The sequence below is a fragment of the Athene cunicularia genome (assembly GCF_003259725.1).
Source record: "Athene cunicularia isolate RWA chromosome 12 unlocalized genomic scaffold, athCun1 chr12_part1, whole genome shotgun sequence".
Classification (NCBI taxonomy): Eukaryota; Metazoa; Chordata; class Aves; order Strigiformes; family Strigidae; genus Athene; species Athene cunicularia.
The window spans coordinates 3,026,766-3,050,100 of NW_020799116.1; the positions used below are offsets into that span (position 1 = coordinate 3,026,766).

Sequence of the window (23,335 nt, forward strand, 5' to 3'; positions counted from 1 at the left end):
GCGGAGGGCTGCCCGCCGGCGCGGAGGGGGTTAAGCGCTCCTTCTTGGCTGGGGGTGAGCCTACCTCGGGGTGTTGAGCTCCATTCCCACGGCTTTTCCTTTCTGACCAGGGCTGGGGGGAGGGATCTTGCCTGGAACAAGTAAAATGCCCAGAGAAGCTGGAAAACATCACCCCGGCCCCTTCAGCCTTGTGGCGGGCTGGGAGAGATTTGAGCTTCACCGAAGGCTGGACAGGAGCTGCTGGCCAAGGCCAGGGTCTGTCGCCGCTCAGCTGGCCACTGGGCAACATCATCGGGTTATTTCCCTCCTTCAGGCAGACCGAGATGGCTTTGCAGGCAATCAAGTTCCTGCCTCAGGGATTGAAATAAATTATTTTTCAGATGGAAGGATTTAAAGTAGAAATCGAGTCCCAGCAGTTCCATGAGCAGATCGCAGCACAGGTTAGCATATGGGTTTTGTGGCTGAGCGAGAGCAGCAGCGGTTGAGAGAGCATCATTCCCTACAGGACATGCAAGTTTCTCAAAGGCATAAGATAGCAGGGCCCTTCTTCTCTGATGCTGACTCCACCCTGCACCATTTTGAGCTGCTGAGTTGAGCTGTTTGAAACCCTGAGGAGAGGGAAGAGGGGGAAGAGCAGGTGAAAGTGTGAGGGGCCAGGGAAGGGAGTTAGTGGGTGCTGGGAGCACACCCTGTGGCTGCCTCGGAGCCTGAATCCCACCACTTCATCAGCAGTGCAGGGGACTGGGAGAGCGAGAGGGCTCTGCAGCATCCCAGTTTGCTTTGGAGCTGAGTATACCCCTGTGTGGGGCACCAATCCTGGCTAGCATGAATTTCCCAGCAGAGGGAGAAGGGAGTTAAAGTACCTGTTCAGCCCCTAGAAATATGCTCTGAAGTCCTCCCTGAGAACCAAGGTGTGCAGTCCCTGTTCTGAACAGCTTCTGAAATCAGGGCAAGGTGAACTGGTGTGAGTGAATGGGACCCGGTAGTAGCATAAAGGAGAGATGAACCATGGGCTCAGAGTGCAATTCCACAGTTTAATTCTGCTGAGCTGTGTCTGCACTGTGCAAACCAGCTTATGCCAAAAAGCATGGCTAATGTGTGGTTAGAGACTGGGTTTTTTGTTTGTGCATGGGGTGTCTGGCCTTGCTTCTGCCCCAGATCTTTGCATAGGGTGAAGAAGTACTGTGATCCTCCCACTTGCTGTGCTGGCTGCTGTGGTGGGAGGATTTGGAGGGGAGAGGGTTTGGAAAGCGGTATCGCCTGTGTGGGGCAGAGGCTTTATTTCTTGCAAGGCCAAGAGAGTAGCCTGGGTCAGCACGCAGATAATGAAATGAGTGATGAAACAGCAGCATCTGCACAAATATTCTGTAAACGCCAAAATGATTATTGCTAGTGGATCTGGGTGATTGTTAGGTGCCAAAATCCTAATAAAGACTGGTAGGCAGCAGCTGTTGTTCGATTTTTTTTCTGCATCCAGGCACTTGACGGTTGCTTCTGAGCACATCGCAGCTCTTTGCTCTGTCCATTTACTCACCCAGTCATGGGAAATGTGGCTGGAGTGGGAGCTGGAGTCACGGGCTGATCTGAGCCCTGTGCGAGGCGGAGCTGCGGTGGATGCACAAAGAGAAACTCTCCTGCTGTGGCGGTAGCTTGGGACCCAGGTGCAGCGAATGCACCGGCGAGAGCTGGCTTTTCTGCCCTGCTCCTGCAGGGACAGGGGGTGTGTTCCCATTGTGCCTGTTCTGGTTTGCTCCTGTCAAGCCTCTTCTCATTATTCTTGCCGTGAGCTGTCTCAGGCCCGAAGGCAGAGTGCTACAGAAGGCTCTGTAGGCTTGCCCTTGAGAGACGTGCGTTCCTTGGAGAGTGGCTGTTCAAGGGAAGCACTGCAGTGGGCTGAATGGAGGCTGTTTCAGGCTGTACAGCTCTGAGCTAATCTCCCAGAGGCAGAGACATTACTCACCAATCAGGAATGTGTCTGTATTTTTCCTAATGAGAACAAAACATTTTATCCCTGTTCATTAGCAGAGAGTTAGGGTGTACTGTTGCTATGCCAACAGACTCCTCTCCTCTGCAGACACACTGGGGGTGTCCTCCGTGCCATGGTTAGAAGGGTGAACTGGAAGGCTCGTTCTGGCAAGAAAAAGATCCCATTGTTTTCCCAAGGCTGCCTGGACTTTGTGCAGCTGGCCAGACCTTGCCTTCTCAGGGGGAAGGGAACCACAGTGGGAGTCAAGTGCAACAGGGATTTAATTTATTGGAAAAATAGTCTTTGCATTTCACGTTATGTTGTTTTTTCCAGCTTGAGGCACACTCTTCAATAAGAGAAATGAAGGTGTCTCAACGTTCCCAAGAGTCCAGATGGTAAGCAAAATGCGCCGGGAGTCAGCACTGGGATGCTTGGGGACCGCTGCAGCCCGCTGGGCTCCTCCCTGTTCCTGTGGCCAGCGTATTGCTGGGCAGCCTCTTGATGCTGCTGCGTAGTGAACCCACCTGATGAACTGTGCCACCTGTGATTAGTTGGATGAGTGGGTTCACCAGGCACATGGTCTACTGGAAAGTGTGTGGCTGGATGTGAGGCTATGCTTGTTCCCTTTGCAAAGGGAGCATTCCTTTTACGTAGGAAAATCCTATGAAAGACAGAGGGCATCTCTTCAACTGAAGCTTTCATCTGTAGATTTCTGCTGTAAGTGGGTGTATTTACTCCAGAGGTTGCCTGTATATGCTTGTCATTTTTCTTTTGGTCTTCCTCCCCAACTGTACCCCCCTTTCTCAAGGGAATGCTTGGGCTCTGTGGGTTGCAGTGGTACCTAAGTCAGGCCACTGTACACCTTTTGCAAGAATCTTCTCGGCACCTTTGGTGCTGCACTTCCATCTCTGTCGCAATGTAAAAAATACCTTTTCAACTTTGAATTTTCTGTACAAAGGAATGAGTTTAACCTATAGAAAGAAACAAAAAAAAGCTACTTTCTGATGGTGATCTATGGACAGAAAGGGGCCAGTGAGTGTTGCCAAATCTGAAGACAGTCTCCTGGAGCAGGGGTGATGTTCCTATCTGGCTGTCAGTCACCACGCAGTGTGGTGAGCTGCTTTGTGCTGGCTGAGCTCTGCCGTGTTGACAGCTCTAGACCCTTGAAGAAATGTCTGCCCGAAAATGATGTCTCCTTTCAGGCTGCTTCCTGTTAAACAGGATAGTTACAACTCCTATTTCAGTTTGCCTGGCGAAGCACTCTGAGAGTGTGCAATTTGAATATGGGAATTTGAATGTCAAATATAGGGTGGTACAGCAGAGATTCCAGACTGAATGAGCTGCTGGAGATCTGCATGAACTTCTGGTTGGGGAGTGAAACCCTGGCACCTGGATGCTAGATGCTGATTTAGATGAGTCAGTGACTCTTGCACTGGAGAGATGAGTATCATGTTAGAGCACTGGGAGTGCAGGAGCCCTAGAAGGATGTCTGCTTGTTGGACTTGCAGCTATAGCAGCAGGAGGGCTCAGCAGAAATAAAAACAATGAATAAAGCCAGACTGCAACCCCTAGCCCGGACTTCCCCGTGTGTTCAGCCTGTGTGGTTTCAGTTTGATAGTAGACCTGGATTGAACTCTTGAATGGTAAAAAGCAAGTTTTTGGAAAACCTGTTTCAACGTGGAGCCTCCAAGAATAAATCCTGAGTACATATAACACATGTACAAAGATTGGCGAGTCTGGTTTTCTCAGCTTTGCGTTGCTCTGGGTGTTCCAAGTAAAACCACTAAATCAAAGCTGTTTGAAATAAGGAATGAGTAAGTACTTGAGATGACTTGAATTAAGGCCAGTCTCTTCTGGATCCATGCTTTCAGGATACATAAAAAATAAAAGACCATAGGGAGGACAGAAATCTGTATGTGGTATTCTTTGAGATATCAAACTACTTCTGTCCAGATCCTATTGAAAAAGTGCTCCAGCAGAAGGGCTCTAGAGGACATGCTTTTTAGTACCTTTAAGTGCAAAAGATCCTGGCTGAACAAACTAACTTCTGAGATGTGAATTACAGTTATCTGAGTTGCGCTCTACTTAATTCTTGTGCAGCCAAAGTAGCATTTGGTTTCCTAGGAGAGTGTTACTTCTTCCCTCCTTTTCTCTCCCTTTTTAAACATTGTAGGGGCTGATTTTTCTGCCCTATTTTCTGTGGGCCACCACCTTTTCCTTCTGAGAATAATGATAAACATAAAACTGCTGTGCAGTGTGCAAGGCAAGAAATTTTTCAGGAGAAACCCTTATTGGGGGGTGGAGGGCACATTTTTGTAAACTGTGATGATGTGTTTTGGCTGTAGATGTTTCTTTCTCATTGTTCCCTATGCCTGGCAAGCGGTTCTGTATAGTGTGCTCTCTGCAAAGTGGTCAGAATAGTTGGGGGGTTTGGGTATTTCTAGGCCTGGGCCACGTATCTTCTTTATATGTGATATAAAACCTCTGCATAGCTACCTCAAACTCCTCAGTGGAAGACTAGTCCAGTTGCTCTCCGGTCTTGCATCTTGTCTTGCAATTCTGTTCCGAGATGTCTCCTGCTGCATTCTGAGCAGCTCTTTGCTAGGAATATATGCTCCATTTGCCTAAGTATTTAACCTTGTAACAACCAGGTTCTTGTTTTGGTAGTATCTGAGCTTCTTACAGTGGAAAAACAACGCAGATCTACACATATTCACAGTGGAGGAAAAAAAAAAAAAATTCCAAAGCTGTTTCTACATTTTTGCCTCTAAAAGCAGTGCAGATGTAATACCTGGAGCCAGGTGAATGCCCTGTGTGAAAATAAGCCTTTGTGTGATGTTCCATGTACAGGTTTTATGTAACTCCCAGGGTTGGCATAGGTTGATGTCACCGAAGATGTGGTCAGCTCTCCTGTACTGCATTCTAGAAGCTCAGCTTCTGGGAAGAGTTAAGTGCTTTGCCCATCTGATCTAGCAGAGGAGATGGAACTAGCTGGGCTCAACTTAGATGAACTTTTGAGTCCTGTGTGCTGTTTGATATCCACCACCTTGAGAAGAGGGTTCTCCTCTTTGATCAGGACCAGTTATGGGCTCTTTGTGGGGTGAGGTGTTCCTTCTTAACCCTTAAAGAATGGTTCAAAGCCCTAAATTGTGAGGTAGGTTTATATTTTTTGAAATGCTGTTAGCACTGACTATTGTAACTTTAGGTAATATGTTTGTCCTCTTGAATTCTGTTGGGTTTTAATGGCCTCACTTCTTTTTTCTTTTTTTTTTTTTTTTAAATAATTCAGTTAGACTTCTAGATCTCTGCATCATAAAAATGCTTGTTTAACTTTTAATGGTGAAACTGGCAAAGGACAGAAAAGCCAGATATTTCAGCCTGACAGGAAAGTTTAGGTTGCTTAGTGAGCTAAGTGTGTATAAATAACAAAGTCCTATATCTGATAATGAAAAATGTAGAAAACAGTTAGGATCACTGCACTTCTGGAAGCAATCACTCAGGATTTGGAGAGTCATGATAAAAAGAGTGACTAAAACCAAGTATTCGTGTATGAATATGAACTAATGGGGAGAGTAAGTTTTTGAAAGATACACTTTCTTCTGGAGGAAGAAAGTGTAGCTGGATGTTGTGGCTTGAAAGAAACTTGCTTTTGAGCAAACTCAGTTTAAGAAGTTATTTTAACAGAGAACTACCTGACTCAATTTACTACAGCACCTGAGAATCCTTGCTGTGTTTATCACACTTATTTCTCCAGTGTATGGAAGTTGAATTTTCTGCAGCTTTAGGAAAACCAATGCATTTTAAGAAGGGTGTCTTCAGTTGTTAGAAATGGAACAGCAGCAACAGTAACCAGAGGTGTGGAGTACCTTCCATACAAAGAGCAACTGAATAAATTAGGATTCTTCCACCTGAAAAGCGGTGAGTGATAGTTATCTTCAAATCCTGAACGTCATGGAAAGGTTAGAGGGGGAGCAACCTTTTTTTGCCTTTTCCGTGACAAGCATGAATAGGTATTGAACGGAGCCAGCATGTAGTAAGCTTAAAAACAAATAATGACTTAGTCCTTGATGTGTGCAGTTAACCTGGGGAAGCTTCTTGCCACAGGATGTTGTGAATGCCAAACATCTGTGTGCATTTGAGGACACGGGGCAGCTCCATGGAAGAAGGAGCTATTGAAGGTTACTAAATGCATAGAAACTACCTCTCTCCCAAGACATCCCTGAGCTACACGTTGTTGAAGCCTGGGAGAGTATTCAGAGATGTAAGGTGCTACTATGTGCTTACTTCATACTTATGTTTCAGGCCAATGCTAGCGCCAACCAACTGCAACCTGGTTTGTCAGCATGGAGCGGGAGTGGGGATAAAAATAAAACTTGTAAAAACAGACTGGCACAACTTGTGTTCTAGGCTGGTTCTGTGCTGCTTGTCATGTGCTGCGTGCACATCTTACTTGCTAAAGGCATTGCCTGTGGGCTGTTGGGAGTCTGCAGACTGTTGACTTGAATTTGAAGAGAGGTGGAGAGTGTATTTCTGGAAACTACATGGCTAGGAAGGGTGGTGTGAAGACAAATATTCTAAGCAGAGGAGCTGACTTTCTCCCTTTCTCAGTGGTATGTACTGTTCCTGCTGCTCTGAGATGGTATGTGTTTTACTGAGTTAGAGACAGTCTTACTGCTGAGAGCCTAAATCTTATTTGTGTTAATTTCCCCCCTTTAAAAGAGTGTTTCTTGCCTGGTAATGGACTGTAACTTAATTTGAGCTAAAATGGGCGATAAGCAGATGTATAAACAGTACAATCCCTGTTCCAAAGCGTTTTCAAACTAAATATGTCATGGCCTCCATGAGGTTCATACTCTTCAGAAGTACTCAAAACACTGGTCTTATTTTAGGTCCTGTCTAAACATTTAAAAATAACTTGAAAATAGGGCTCACTTCTAGATGGTTCACCCTTAAAAGTCTGGTCTTGCGCTTGGTTTTAGATGCTCACCCAAATCTGCAGAGGGAACCGTACAGAACAGCTCTAGTCGTTTCTTTGAACTTTTTCAGAAAGAAGAATGTTGGTCTATCTGTCTTTTTGTCCCTAGAGACATACTCTCTGCTGTTAGGTACTGTCCTTTTTTTTTTAATTTACTTTTTGTTGAGTAACTTTGCTGCTGTGGTCCTTGGGGAACAGCTATGGAAAGCTGACTGCTAGCAGAACTCAGATGATGTATGTTCCTGGAGGCATGCTGTTATGACTGAAAACAAGGGAGCTGATGTATTTTGGGAAACTGTAGCCCCTTTACAAGGATACAGGAACTGACTTTTCTGCATCTTGTATTCTATAGTGAAAGTCACTCTATGGACTGGCTGAGAAGTCGTGGGCTCAGATTACAGCTCTGAGGAGTACGGGCAGGCCTGGGGCTGAGCCAAGGAGCCAGGTGGATTATACACAGGATTAGGACAAGGGTCATTTTGGGGATGACTGGGACTAAGTGGAGCGAGTTTACGTTCCCTTCCTGTTGATTGTTCCTCTATCATCTTGATGTGTTGCACCTATTTATTCAGCTGTTTGCTGGAAGAAGCCTCTATCCCAAACCAGAAGTCTCATCACTGCAGAGTAGCAGTGGGCTCAGCTGTTACACCATTTAGAAAGCATCCTTTCTGTTTCACTCTCAATTTCTCAATTACTGTTTTCATCAGTAGTTTTGTTCCAGCAGTGATTCTCTCTCAGCCTGTTCCTGCGAGTGCTGAACCTGTCTGCCATTCTCCAAACAGTCTGTCCAGAATAGATTTAGTTTGAACCCATCTTTAGCCTGTATGATCTTTTCTATTCCTAGCTGATTTGTGATTTCAACTAGTGTATTTCCCACTGAGCCCTGAGAAGGTTTAATTTAAAACATTTTTATGATGCTAAACTTGTATCAGCCCCACTGTGGCCTCCTGGATTGACCTTAGGTGGCTGATTGTTCCATTTGGTCCCCATATATGTCTGAAGAGTGCTGTCTGAGCCATATTTTTGTGCAATTTTGATTAGTTACCTATGTTGTGGCAGAGCTGAACAGGTTTTTCTCCCAGAGGAAGGTACAGTCCTTGCCGTGTGGAATATATAGCTTAAAATGGCAGAGGAAAGGTGACTGGAACTGGGACAGTCTGCAAACAGAACTGTGCTGACCACAGGCTATGCTTTGTCCTTTCAAACACAGATGTGCAACCTTTTTCCTTGTTCCCCTCACCAGCCTCTCTGTTCTGTCTAGCTGTTCCTTCCAGCAGAAGAGCAGCCACTCAGATGTAAAACTCTCAGTGCTATTCCTCACAAACCATTGTATATCTGGTTTTCCTGTCTCCTGGGCACTTTCGCCCAGGGGTGACCCTCGTGAGGTAGCATTTTCTTGACATGCCAACAGTCAGCCAGTTATACTGGCTGAAATTCCTGCTCATAGCAGTTTGTGTTTCAGACTAGCGCTGCAGTTTATGCAGCAGACCTGTTAGTGCATCTCTGTGGCCCTAGGGTGAAGGTCTGGGCTTCCCTGAAAGGTGAAGGGAAGAGCCAGTCAGTCCTGCCCAGCCAGTGGCTGTCAGACTGTGAAGGTGGAAGGGTAGCAAACCAGATGGAGAACAGTCTCAACCGAAAATTCAATTCAATTTAAAATCCATGGCTGCTGTGATCAGGTACCCAGTGCTGAATCTTGGTGCCTTTAGAACAGCACCAAGGAAGCTCTCTCAGCCGTGAACAGGGCCAGGAGCTCAAATTTTGCCAAAAAAAGTTAGGATCTCATCAGTCTGTACAGATAAAACCAGAAACTCATGTTGCAAAGCCACTTGATGGTGTTAAAATTTCTTATGCTGAATTTTGTCTTGTAATAAAATTCCTTGTTCTGGATAAGGTGTGACTAGATGTCTGCTTGTTAACCAAGTGGCTGGAGAACTCTTACTCCAGATGGTTTATGTCTCCATGTACCAAACCTTGCAGTATCCTAGCTTCTGCTTCCTTTACTGCTTAATTTTCATGTTGCTTGTTTTCACTCCTCCACACTGTGGCCCTACAGCGGTCTGAATGAAGAGCATTGTCTGATGGCCCATGCATAGTGGTTAGTCCTCCCACCCCTACCCTTACACAGTCTGGTACTCTGAATTTTATCCTCGAAACAAGAACTTCCAAGTGTGGACAATATCTGGGCTGGAGGGCTGTGATGAAGAGTGGAAGAGCACACTGCATGGGTGCTGCCAGCCTGTGGCTACCCGACCACGTGCACCTTGACAGCCCTTTGTGGGTGGTTCCTGTGCCACCACTCCGTGTTGGACTACATTTGGAAGCACTGGATAATGAAGGTCCCAGCTGGCATGGGAGGGTCATTGCTCAGGGCTGTTGAGACTGGTGTGAAGTTGATCCTGGCTCTCAAGTCTGCAGCAGACCTCTTCAACCTTCTGCAGTAGTGCAGTGGGAGCTATTGTGTTTTATACATGTTACGAGCAACTTGGGAAGGTCCCCTGGCTCTTTGAGCAACGTGGTGCGTTGCTATCTATTCTTAGCCTTATGGAAGCCTTGGTATAGGCTTGCAGAGGTGGAAGAAAATGTCTGGCCACCTCAACCTGGATCATTATCTAGCAGACCTGTGTAACCTAATTACCAGAATATTGAGCCTAATAGCTTGTAGGCTGACTACTAACAACCTTCCAGGCTTAGGCACTAATTTATGGAAGATTAATTGATCAAAGCTTCATTTCTGGTAATGCTTTAAAATGAGTTGAGTAATACAAGATATAATATACCCCAACTTGGTTTGAAGGCAAACCACAAGCAGATTGTGGTAGTGATGTGGAATTCTGTTGATTTTGCTGTCTCTTCTGGGTGGGAGGGGATAGGTGCTACTCATGTGGTTGCATTGCATTAAATTTATTTGCATGTCACTGCCTGTATTCATGGCTGTAGCCAGGACTGCTGATACTGTTGGAGTGATAGGGGAAGACTGTCAAACTGCTGTCAGGCTGTATGGTTCTCCAGAAGATTACTGGGGAGGGCAGAAAAGTGAATTTTATTTGAAATGAAGGAGAATTCCAAGGAGAAGAATTCCTTCCTGTCCACACCCAGGGTGTGTTAATTCTTTATAGAGCTTTTGTGGTACTAAAATTGAAGACTTCTGGGGTGTTGAGGAAATGCTGTTCTCTAACAGGCCAGAGCACCCTGCACTGCTCAGTGTCTGCAGGCTCTGGTGCATAATGGCTCCGATTTGCATCTTGACAGCTGGATGGTGGAGCTTGGGATGTGGTCCTTGTGTGTCTGCTTGTGGTCTGTAACACTGCTAGTGTGAATTCCTTTTGCGGTAGGTCTCTGTTCTCCTTTCCACTGTGCAGTCCTGCAGGGCTGATGCTGGCATGGAGACCATGGTTTCCTCTCAGGGTGCAAGTGCAGGACTGGCTTCCTTTCACGGGAGTTTCACGGGATGATGGAAGCTCCATTCCTTTCTTGCTAGGTTATTCCAGACTAGATGCAAAAGGACTTGCCTTGGGAGCTTGGCCTTTGCTTTTGGGGTGTGAGAGCTTGGTTAGGGGTCACGGTGCTGTCCGCTGGGAAGCACATGCTGGTTGCTGGAGGTCTCCTCCCTCCCTTCTGGAGGGCACCCTGCCATGGAAAATAGACTCTAAGGCAGAAGTGATTACAGCGGGAAGGTCGTGTGCTGTACTGGCTGTTTCTGGAGGAAACATTTGGGCATTGCTACTTTATAGAAATCAACACAGAGTAGCTAAGGCAGCTAGCGCAGGGAGAATTCTGGCTTTTGTATCCTGTGGAGCTAAAGCTGCGAACAGGAGGATCCTGGCTGAGGCTGGGGAAAGGTGCCCCTAATGACAGGGAGGGCAGCGCGGTTGGGAAGGCGTGCCCTGCTTGAGGTGGAGGCCGGTAAAATATGAATCATGTCTGTTTGAAGTAGTGATGAAATCCCAGATGAAGGTTTTCTATAATACCTGGCCAAATAGTCTGGCATGCTTTTAGCTTTCTTTTCTCCCCGGTTAGAGCGGATGATCCTGACCTACTTTTAGCAACAGCAGTTCTGTTGAACTCAGCCCAGTGCTTAGCTGTAGGTTCGGCAAACACATTATCTCTTTTGTTCAGTCCGTGTCTGAGCGAGACGTTTCCATCAAACATTTAGCAGACAGTGAAGAGCTGTTCTTGGAAGACGGGCTGTTGGTGCCTCAAACTCAATCCTGCCACTTCCTGTGCAGCACAGCTCTGGCCTTCGCTTTGGTTTCTCTTGCTTCGCTGCTGTGTTGTGCATTAACTTCTGCGCTGGCAGGATTCAGTTAGATGGTATCTAAATATTAATAGGATAGATAATGCCTTTAGAAACAGTCAGTGAGGTTAGGTTTCTGGCTCCCTAAATAGGCAATTAGGCAAGGCTAAAGTTACGTTCTTAATATTTAAAAATAAATAAGATCTACAAGTGTACTATAAAATAAGAAGTTTAAATGGAAGTGTCATCCTGGGGCAAATTGCAAAGCTCTGTGTAGCTCAGCATCCTGTCTTTGACAAGATCCACAAGCAGACAATGAGGGCTGTAAGAAACAGGGCATGTATAATGTGGTGGGTTTGTTTTGTTTGTTTGGTTTTTTTTTTCTTTCTCCCCACCTCATTTGACTCCCAGTGCATGACCATCATCAGTTTAGGGCCCTCCTTGGTCAGGACTTGTATTTAATCATCTGATCTCAGCTGTATCTATTCTCCATTAATTTATATAATCTGTCTTCTAACATTTATGGTTCTAGTCTCTGTGACCTCTTACAGCAGTGAGTTCTACATTTTAATTATGTATTTTAAATGTTATTTAAAATATTCTATGTCCAGTGATAGTATTCTTGGACTGGCTTAGAAAAGTTGTCGGTAACTCTGGTGGGTGCTCTCTTGTTTCTGCACTGGAAGACATGGTACTCATTTATTCCATGTTTTTCATCTTGACACTATGTCATGTTTCAGATCTCTTAAATTTTCCATATCTTCCCCCTCGTCATTTCTTTGTCCATCCAGAGTCCTACTCTGCTCAGTCTCTCCTTATATGGAAGCTGCTCCATGCTTTTGATCATCTTTTGTTGTCCTTTTTGTCATTCTGTCTCCTTTTTCAGATGTGGGAATCAGAACTGCCTGCAGCATTCAACAGCGTAATGGTGATGCCTGTTTTCTTTCCTAATCGCTCTGAAGGTTGTATTTGCCTTTTTGCTTGATAATAAATGCTGAACTGTCCTACCAAGTTGCCAAAGTTTTCCTGAGTGGCAACAGCTAATTTGGATGTTGTTGTATTTATGTAATTAGAATATTTTGTGTTGATTGTGGTATTTATTGACATCTAAGATGTTGTGTAGTTACTTAGGAGTGCGTGAGTTCTGTTACTTTTTGCAGTCTTTTCTGAATTCGACTGTGATGAATTTTTTTTTTTTATAATTTGCCACTTCTAGACATATTCTTCTTCATAGATCTTATGTGAACATATTGAACAGCACAGGTTGCAGAACAAATTCTTGGCAGATCTCACTGACAGCCTTCCTCTGCGGAAACTCTTTTTGTTTCCTGTCTAACTACTTATTAAATCGTGATAGGGATTCCACAATAGCTTAACTTTTTTTTTTTTTTCAAGAGCCTTAGCTGACAGTTCTTTTAAAATCAGTTTAGTTCATATTAAACAGATTAAAAACTGGCTTTTGGATCTCAGTTAATTGGAAATGGGAAATCTGCTATTGGAATTTCCTGGGTACTGCAGGGATTTCTTTCTGCTCCAATATTAGTCTGCGTTTTGATCAACAGTTGGGTTCTTGAACTTCTGCACACAAATTTGTTTCTGTGGGCAGTGATGGGCTTAGATTTATGTAGATTTTGTGTAGAAACAGTGGATTTGCTCAGCAGACTGAATTGAATGGGTAACTTCAGTGAGTTCAGCTTTCCCAGGAGGGTTCTGTTGCAGCTGGATTGAACCTATCTCGGTTCTCTGGATGTACTTTACACATTAAAGGCTAGAGAATGGTTTCTATTGACTAATCAAGTCACTGATGGTATTCAACTGGATACAAACTTGACATATGATGTGGCAGCTAGAAGAGCAAAAGGTTCTTGGGCAGGTAAATGGAGGGCTGGTGGGTTAGACTGAGGAAAATAACATTTGTTCTGTGTGCAGCATTAGAAAGACAAAGGGACAGCCTGTCCGGGCCAGGTGCTCTGAAAAGGGGATGCTCATTCGGGTCATGTACCTTTAAAAAAAAAAAAAAAAGCTGACAAACTAGAAGAGGTTCAGAGAGCTACAAGAAAAATTAATTCTTTTTGACAGAACGAGCGTAGGCCACTAATCTATCCATCTGAAATATTACACATGGCTGCAGTCTGTGATTGAGGAAGGCCCAGAGCTGGCAGGATGTATTAGGGAAGGATTGCTCTATATGCTTGTCTGCCCTTATACTACTTCTTAGGGCATCTATTATTGTCTGTTGCTGGAGCCAGGGTTTCTGTATAGGTGGACCTCTGTCTGAGTTAGAGTAGCTGTTGTTATCTTCTTGCCCAAGGAGGATTGAGGAGGAGGATTAGTTTTCAAACTGTTCATGCAAAAAGTGATGAGAAGCTGCTTTGACTTGGGGGAGATCCTGTGACAAGCAAAGTTAGACAAAATGACAAGGCATTTTACTTGGGGTGAATAACCCTCAGGGATCAGCTTGCTGGGTTAAGGTGGTAGGTTCAGTAATTTAGGAGCCCTAAGAAAAAAAATCTGCTTTCACGGAGAGACTTTAGCCAAGGAGCTCATGGGCTAGAAAGAGATTGCTTCGAGGTGTTCTGTGGTTCGGTTACGCAGAAAGTTGAAGCAGATCCTGATGGACTCTGATCTTCAAATGTGTAACACTGGCAGAAAGTTGTCCTTGGGTTGTGTTAAGATATTGATGACTAACGGATGACTTGATTTCCCCTTTTAAAAACGTATATACAACATGGTACTTGAGTTCATAATTTTTTTAGTGTTTAAGGGGCTGGTAAAGCAAAAAGTCAAATCTCAACTTACAATCACAAAGAAGAAAGCTTCTTTGAACAGCAAGCAGCTTGTGATTTCTTTATGTTCATTATAAATGTCTGTGTAGTTTGTCTTGATTTATAAACGGTTCACTATTTAACACTGTATTAATCATTAACTCTTAATTGGCCATTTGTACTGGAAGCTTAAACTAGTGTTTATAATGCTTTTTCATGTGTGCGAGAGAAAAGATCAGTCATGCTAGAGCTGTTCAAGGGAAATACCTGGCCATCAGTTAATTCCACTATGGCTAAAATTAACATTTTGGTAGGCCTAAGGGTGTAAAAGCACTTTTTACAGTTTTGTTCCAAAGAACTGTGACAATGCGTAAGCATCATTAAAATGTCAATAGTATCACAAAGCTGACAAAATATTTTCTGCAGCATTGTTTTAGTATAACTTCATTCAGAAAAGCACATTGTAATGGTCAGCAGTAACTATAAAAGGTTTAGAAAACATATTTTTCCCAAGTGTTTATCTAATAATGCTGTTAATTCTGTAGCCTGAAAGTACAGGTTTTCTGCCACCTTCCCTGACTGTTTCAGATTTGGTATTTTTGTCTTTAGAGGGTTTTTTAAAGTTATTTTGATCGCTGCTTTGATGTTACTCACCTCTGGTATAACAGAGCTCCCTTGTCTGTGCCAGTCCTGCTCCAACAGGATGGCTTGGACTTGGGATTCTCCTTGGGGTCAACTTTACTTGGAAAACAGAGGTTTGTGTTCATCTCCGCCGGAGCTGCTTGCTGCAAGTGTTCTTAAACAGCAAAGCAGGGAACTGGCCTGGTAGTAGTAAATAAGACTTAAAAAAAAAAAAAAAATTATTTAATGGGAATGTCATCTTTCACAGCAGAAAACAGCAAGTCTCTGCTGAACATATGAAACTTAGAAGGGCCTGTAATTCAGGGCTTTTGTGCAGAAAACACGGAGGTGGTCGTCTTCCTACTGCTGGGTGATTTGAATGTGCTGGAGCACAAGGGTCATCGTGCAGCTGAAAGAATTATGCTTTTAATTTTTAAAACTTTTAATGCTCTCGCTGTGGGTTGGCTCTGCAGACGGTACAGTGAAAACTGCAGGTGCAAATTTCAGGGACCGACTTTTTTCCAAGGATAATTCTGCTGGGATTGGTGCTGAGTATGAAATCTAGCCTGGAAGTTGGAACATTATATGACCTCTCCGTGTTCCGGGGATAGGATGTGGTGTTAGGGAAATAATCTGTGAGAACTGAAATAATCTTTACGTGTTGATACGCTGTTAAAATGTGTCCAAATGAGTCCTCTGTGTGTGTGTTTAATATAGGAGTAAAGTCTCCGAGAGGGATATGTGAGGTCAGAGAGGTAAAAATAGTGCTGCAGAAAACACAGTCTCATTTTCATATTCCAAGTAACAAAATAGTGCCGTTGCTTCCACGTTATTGGTTGTTGTTTTGTGGATGTGATATAAATATTCTGTGGCTGACTAATCCTCTAGCCCTTCTGTTGTGATCCAGATTAAATAAATGAAACTCAGAAGTATCATTTGGATATTAATATTTTACAGTGCGTTAGAGGCAATGTTCAGAGTATTGTCTGGAGCATTTTCCTATTTAACAAGAATTTTTTTAAAATTGAATATTTAAAAAGAATCCTTAAGCCTTGGCAATTGCCTTCAGAATTAATTAAAGGCTACGTACTTTTAGTGCAATCTGTCTGTAACAGCTGTGTTGTACACTAGCAGTGAGCACAGGAAGCAGAACGGTTCAGCAAATCCATGAAGAGCTCAGTAGTATAGCCTGTCATGAAACCATCAGATTTAAATGTAGGTTATCCTCCTCCTTCCTGTCCTCCCAGAGAGGTTGTGATGGGCTTAACTGCTGAAGAACACGAATGAAAAAGGCAGTGATGCCCACGCTTGGGAAACAACTTGAGAAATTGAATCAAAAGACACTGCTGGCTTTTTTCCTCTCAGTTTTCACATAGGATGTGAATGCTTCTAGCTACTGATAGCCACAGAGTTGTGCTCATTTCCAATGTATGTTTGCTTACATAGCAATAAATACTAGTTCATTTGTTAATGGCTCTTCAGAAAAGAGCAACAAAGAGCACTATATTCAGTGTTTACTCATTGCGCAGAGCGATTAGATCTAGCTTGCAGAACATGCTGTACTACCCGTTGCTTGGTTTGGTTTTTTTTTTGGTCTTCTCAGATGCCCTCTGTTCTCCCAGAGTCATGAGGACTAGATAGTAGTTTCTTACCTGGAACACCTTTGAGGACTAGCTCTTAACAAAGTGACTTTTAGGAGGATATTGGTGAGTGAAAGAATAACAACTTCAGGACTGAGCTTTGACCACAGCAAGATCTGCTTTTGATTATGGTCTGCTGGAACAAAGGGTGAGTTGCTCTTCCATCTCCTTCCAGTATAGGTGCTCCAATAGGTAAAGTGCTTTCAGTCAAACATTAGGGAGAGATTCAACTACAGATCAAAGCGCTTGTAAAAAGATCTGTCTTGCTAGAGCGGTGTCATGCACTGGGCTTTGACTTCGAGTACTGGTGGCATGTGTAAGTGTTAGCTCTGCCCCAGCAGTCGTCAGGGATGGTATGTGGTGGACAGAGCACCTTGCACTTGTAGGCATGACCACTAGCCAGAGAGCCAGTATTTCAGAATTCATGAATTCTGAAGACACATGCTGATTTTACCGTGTAAGTGCTGGCATAGGAAGGTTGCATTAGCTAGAAAGAAGATTAGAGATTCCTGTAAGTGGTGTAGTGTAATAATGTCTTGTGATCCTCAGCTGCTTCCAGATCAAAGGCTCCCTTCTCCGTGTCAGTGTGGCACTGTCACGATGTAGTCAAGCTCCCACTGTTGGATGGTCATCAGCCTGTTGTTTTGTTTGCAGGCTTTTTAAGCTTTGAAACTGAGGAGACTCCAGACAGAGTTGCACCACAAGCCATCGTGATGTCTGCATGATGGCAGTGCAGAGGTGCCAAGACAGTTGTGTGGTTAAGGAGTTCCTTGAATAAAGTTTTCTCCAATAAAAATGGTGAGAATGGATAAAAATAACTCCGCATGTTAGAGCTGGGGCAGGATATGCTCTGCTGATGTAAACCCATGGTGGTAGAGTTAAGTTAGACCTCCATCCTTCAGTCTGCATGTATCTACTTGTTGACTTTATAAATATCCCTCATCATGCTTCACAGATAACATCTCCTGCATAATGAGGACCTCTGTCATCACCCTGGAAGAGACTCCAAGGCTAGTTCCGTGCTGTTTGCAAATCTGGGTGAAGCAGAGTGTGTTGGTAGCAGCAAAAGCAGAAAAAAATGAAGTGTCCATTATCAGGGCAAACAAAAGCCCTAGTGTGCACGTAACCTAAACACAGTGCTGGTCCGGTGTGAATTGGTGGCTGTGTGCTCTGGGGGAAAGCTGCCAGCCTAGAGCCAGCATTCCTGCGTCCGGGTATATCCTGACAGTACTACCTTCTTACCTACAATAACCATGTGAAATGGAGCTTTTCCAGAGCTTCACAAAGCCTATATTTAATAATGTGTTGTATTTTATAATACCTTCCATCCGCTGGATTTCACAAATAGACTAATCCTCTCAACTGGTCTTTTGGTAGAGCAAAGATGCCAGTTTTACTGACAAAGGAGCTGGAAAGCAGACTTTTGTGGGGGTTCTGTTGCGATAGCAGTGAAATAAAAGATGGATCTAGAGTCTTACAGTTATTGCTGTCACCACTGCTGCTGTGTTGTCTGCACACCTGGATGTTGTACAGAACGAGCGTAAGATGCAGTTTGTGTGGTAAGAAGTGTGTGACCTAAATTGGTTCAGTCCTGCTCTAAATGCTGGGGTAGTCTTCTTTTGAAATGCTGCAGATCTTTTTTCACCTCTGTGCATGAAGCACTTCTGGGCTAATAGCACTTTACCAAGAAGATCCAAGAGGGATGATGCTGTGAGGGAAGTGATGATAGTTTTCTTAGCTTTAACTATAAAATTAACATCACCCCTGAGGAGCTGAGTTGCCAGAATGAGCGCAGTAGATTACAGGCCAGCTCTGGAAGAGGTACTGTACCCATCAGCTCTGAGCCTCTGGCTCAGCTTGGCAACTGTATGGCTGCATGTAGCTTTGATACTTTTTCTACAAGAGGGAGGGAGGGAAGGGAATATATTCACAGCTGCATCACCACCTACTTCTCAATTCAAATAAGTGGTACTCATAGTAAATTATGAGTATTTGCAGCTGCTGCCCTTTCTCCATGGGGAAAGCATTAATCTAAATGTTGCAGGTACTTATTACCACATTTCCACCGTGCTGTGGGATTCTCCTTGCTGCTCGGGATGATCGTTCCCATCTGTGGCGTGGCTTGGGTGGGTCGTGGTAGATTTCAAGAGAGATTGATCCTCATGATCCTCTAAAGTTCCTCTGGAGAGGAGCAGAACAGGTCTGGTGGTTCCCTGAGTCTAACACCCACCCCATCTGGCCGTGCCTGCACTGTGGGGCATGGGGCAGGGAAGGAGTGGAGCATCGCCCACAGAGCAGGCGTGTTTCGATCGCCTTTTACAGTACTGGTAGAGGGGCTGTGGAGGGAAGAGCGCCGGCAAGAGAGCTCTTCCCCAGAGAGCACAGCAATGGGTCAGCAGGATAAGGTGGTCTCCCCCTGGCCTGGACGTGCTGCATCTACCCGAGGAGATGGGGGCCCCCCAACGCTGGCTTGGCAGGGCTGGGATAGTCGACTGGTGGCCCCAGGGGTGGCTGGGAGTCACTGTGACAGACTCTCTGGAGGCCTCATCCTGGCACCCAGGTCCTGCTTGTGTGGGAGATGGCATGGGAAGGCTTTTTTTGAAGCACTAGTGGAAGAGTCTTACACCCAAAAGAGGTTACTGATAGCCCTAAGTGATAAGAGGAGGATTAATTATGATATCAAGATCAAAGACAGAGCAAAGGGGTTATTAGTTTGCTCTGAATGGGATCCCAGATACAGTTTATTTAAACAATGGTCCTGCAGGTTGTGTTTGTCTTGAACAGTGGTTTGTTTTACTGTGGTGTTGCTCCTTACCAATGTGTGTGACGTTCTGGCTGCTGTAGGACTGTGGTCCTGTCCTGGAGAACTTCCAGTGCAGCATCATAGGGAAGAGTAGTGCAGGAGCCTGGTTAAACATGGCTTGTTCTGATCTTACGAGAATAGTTATCAGTGCTTGAAACACCTCTGTCACAGCACAGATAGGACCTTTCTCCTTAAGTTATGTCCCTGGTTTGATGAATCTGTGCTTTGGACTGTGTATTCAGCAAGTTTGGTACAAGTCATGGGTAGTGAAGAGAGGCTTTCCCCAGTACTACCCAGCAGTCTCTGGGAAAGCCCCCCAAAAACTTTACTTGAAGTGTTCCAGCTTCTCCTGAGTATGCCTGTCATCTTGATATGAAGTCTCTGATACTCCTGCAGGCCTCTTTCTGTTGGTGTTTCTGTAAAAGTCCTGTGTTGACTCTTTGTGTCTAGCTCTCTGCTTTCTGGGGTTATCCATGTCCTCTTTGCCTACCTCTCATAATAAGATTGAAGGATTTTGATGAGTGTTAATCTTCACTCCTGGTTCATCAGGAGTTATAACAGCTTTTCCTCTCTTGCAGAGTGTTTACCATGCCTCTGGGAACGTTCCTCCTTCCCGTTCTCTGTTTCTTGGGAGCAGCAATTCCACGGGGACTGCAGTATGTCACCTTCTCGCGCAACGCTACGAAGTTCCTCCACCTGTCTATGGACTTGGAATCTGGGACCATTTACTTGGGGGCCACCAACTTTCTCTTTCAGCTGACATCTGACCTGCTGCTGAAGAACGTGGTTCAGACAGGACCAGTTCTGGACAGTAAAGATTGCCTCCCCCCGGTCTCAAAGCTGGAGTGCCCTCAGGCACACCACACCGACAATCACAACAAGCTGCTGCTCGTGAACGCAGTGCAGAAGGAGCTCATCGTGTGTGGCAGCGTGCACCAGGGGATCTGTGAGAAGAGGAGCCTCACGTCCATCGACCACGTCCTCTTCCGTCCGGAGAGCCCTGGTGACACTCAGTATGTTGCTGCCAATGATCCCAATATCACCACCGTGGGACTCATAGCCTACTCGAAGGATGAGGTGCCCTTGCTCTTTGTGGGACGAGGGTACACCAGCCGAGGAGTTGGAGGAGGGATTCCTCCCATCACCACCCGAAATCTCAGGGCCCACGGAGGGGATGTTCAAGCAACAGACTCTCACTCCATTTTCTCCTATGAAGAAACAGCAAAACTGGCTGTGGGCCGGCTCTCGGAGTACAACCACCATTTCATTAAGTCCTTCACTTATCGCTCGAGCGTCTATTTCCTATTCTACCGTCGGGACCTCAAATCTCAATCACGTGAGTACAAGACCTACATCTCACGAATCTGCCTGGATGACTCTCATTATTACTCCTATGTGGAGTTACCTCTTCTCTGCCAGAGCAAAGCCAATACATACAGTCTCCTGCAAGCAGCCTATGTCACCCGGCCGGGAAAAGGCCTGGCCCAGGGGCAGCTGGACACCGAGGGAGAAGTGTTGTTTGCAGCCTTTTCTGCCTGGCAAGCTTCGTCTGGCAAACTGAGTGAGGAGTCTGCACTCTGCGTCTACACGATGGAAGAGGTGGATCGCCTGACCAACTGGACTAGGGACGTTTGCTACATGAGAGATGGGAAGTCAGAAGAAGGGACAGAAGTGGCATATATTGAATACGATGTCAGCTCCAACTGTGTCCAGCTGCCAGCAGTAAGTAGCTTCGCACCTTTGCCAGGGTTTAGACTAGTCTCCGTCATGTTTTTGTGTTGCTTTGTGTTCCGTTTCCCACAGATGGATGTTGAAATGGGTTAAAAGCCTTTTGAGTTCAGGTTGTTTCTTTGCTACTGCAGCAACGCAACACAAGAACCGTTGCATCCTGTTTAAGTATAGTCTGTCTCGTGGCTGCTGCTGCTCTCTGCCCCATGTGGGCAGGTTTCCTTGCAGAGGGAGATGCACTGTATGTGGCAGTGGGGAGGGCATCTTGTGTGACCTGGCCCTAAGGCCTGTCTCATGGCAATACCAGGCAAAAACACTGAAGCTGTGCTTCAGGTTGCTCTTTATCAGTATCTTCATCTCCTGGTCTGCAATTCAGGGATGGAGAGGAGTATGTGCACGTGCACCTGTATGTTGGGAAGGGAATTTAAGAAGTGTGCTGGCTCCCTGTTGCTTATGGTGAGGTGCACCTCAACAGTTTCCTGCAAGGGCACCTAGGAACAAAAAAGAATGTAACTAAAACCAGGTCTCAACAAAATCCTAATTTCCTATGAGTCCTGCAAAATTTTGTGCCTGAATAAGACCTTCTGACCTGGTGGCTCTTTGTTTCCAGAGCTGTAGGAGGTGATAATCCTCCTTTAAATTCTATGGTCAAGGCACGATGGGCCGTTGCAGGACAAAAACGTGGACTGAAGTGGCTGTGACCCAGAATCCTTGCAGTCTGTCACCCACACGGCTGGTGCTGTGGTATCGGGGTCAGCGACACAAACGCAGAGCAGCAGCGTTCCCTGGAGCGGTGCTGGACGCGGTGTCCGGGTACGAGGCTCTGTGGTTGTGAGTAGCCTGCTTTCACCAAGGGCGTTGCTAGTCTTCAGCAGAACACCATATTATCTTGTGCCTTTCTTCTACAAAACAGGCTGTCCAGATAATTGCTCTTTGTAGCACAAAGCTGGGAAGAGGCAAAGTGGTACCGCAGAGCTTTGGAAGGGGTGTGCGGTCCTAAGCCAGTTTTAAAATGACGGTTTTCCTTTCTGTAGCTAAAGCTGACTGCAGAATACTTGTGGGACAAGGAAAGGGTGAAGAGCAGACTTCAGCAGGACAATGTAAGGTCAGGAGGAGTACGTAAAAGTTGGGAAGCAAGAGACTGCCCGGCTTGATGTCCTGCTTTCACTGTATTTCTTAGCCATGCTCCCTGTGTCCTTTGCGGAGCTTTGTGGAAGGAATTGTCACAGGTGATTTTTAGGGCAGCTTAAGGGAGCTAAATGCCGAATGGATGTAAGCAGTTCAGAAAAATCCTTCATTCAAAATGCTGTAGAGTCCCCCTGTACCATTTGAGCCAGTGGAGAAGCAGGCCCACAGGGTGGGAGAAAAAGGCCAGTCTTTGCTATGTGATTCCTGGCACATGATCCCAGGGTCCCAGCTGCACAGTTTGGCACTAGTGGGCTGACTTAAAGTATGGCATCTTATTAACAAGTGTGTCCAATGATATGTAAATGTCCTAACAAACTTTATCCTTCACTATTCAGTACGTGGTAGCGGTTGTCATTAAGATTGTATCTAACAACACGTAAGGGTCTGTGCCAGCTCCAGCCTGCCCCATTCAGTGCTGAGTGGAAGCGGCTGTCAATGAGCATTTTATGCAGGAACAGTTTTAACTCAGTTTCAATGGTGGCAGCTTGTGCTGTATGTAAGGATAATGCTAATTAATTTCACATTTTTCTGCCTCCAAACCAGCCTGCGCACAAGGTATGCCCTTTTCCCTAGTTAGCACTGCCTCTGATTTCTAGCCTATCAGCAGAGACTAAGGTTGAGTTCAACGCAATCTCTTCAACTGGAAAAAGTGCTTGTTTTTATAAGAATTTCAGAACCGGTTCATCTGTTCAGTTTGCTACAGCTCTCTCAGTCTTTAGATGCAGGAGACTCTGTAGATTCTGTTAGTGACTTAATAATTGGAAGTGTGAAACACGTTTCTGGGAGACTTGGGAAGGCTGCATATTTTCTCTGGGTGTAGTTTTCAGTGTATGCAACTTGTCCTTCTGCACCAAGCTTTCAGTCCTCTTTATTGCTTCCTACCTGTGCAATGTGGGAAACACACTGAACTTCCCAGCAACAGCTTCATCCAAACTTGCTGCATCACAGTAGGACGCTGGGTGATCCCCGAAGTGTATTTTCTCCTGTGTTGCCAAGATGTTGTTCGCTGAAAACAATTCAAACAGCTTCTATGTAAATTTATTTAAGCACTTTACACAATTATCATGGTCTTAATCCTGTAGAATGGAACAAGTTTCAGCTCTTGAGTGTGATTAATTGTGCTGCAGACAGTCCCGGCGAGGCCACGGGTGGGCAGTGCCAGTGCTGGGAGAGCTTGCACAGGTCACGTTGGTTTATGGTAGATAAACATTGTGTCTGCAGTGACTTGCCCTTGGCATCACATATAGCACAACTGGCGTACAACTATTTCTGACTTCTATGTGGTTTGTTTGGTTTTTTTTTTAAGCAAACTCAAAAATCAGCCTCAGTAGTGAAGTCACTAGGCTCCAGCGTTTGTCTGAATTGACACAAAGGTTGCAAAAGGTAGCTGGAATCCCATTCAAAATAAACACCTG

General features: G+C 45.2%; 1 protein-coding gene across 1 annotated transcript in view; it reads left to right on the forward strand.

Annotated features, from left to right (window-relative positions):
* PLXNB1 (plexin B1) overlaps nt 1–23,335 on the forward strand; it is a 66,846-nt gene that overhangs the window by 5,851 nt on the left and 37,660 nt on the right. The window contains exons 2-3 of the mRNA XM_026857217.1: nt 2,300–2,361; nt 19,583–20,726. Coding sequence (XP_026713018.1) covers nt 19,593–20,726 — 1,134 coding nt within the window. The 5' untranslated portion in view covers nt 2,300–2,361; nt 19,583–19,592. The remainder of the gene's footprint in view (nt 1–2,299; nt 2,362–19,582; nt 20,727–23,335) is intronic.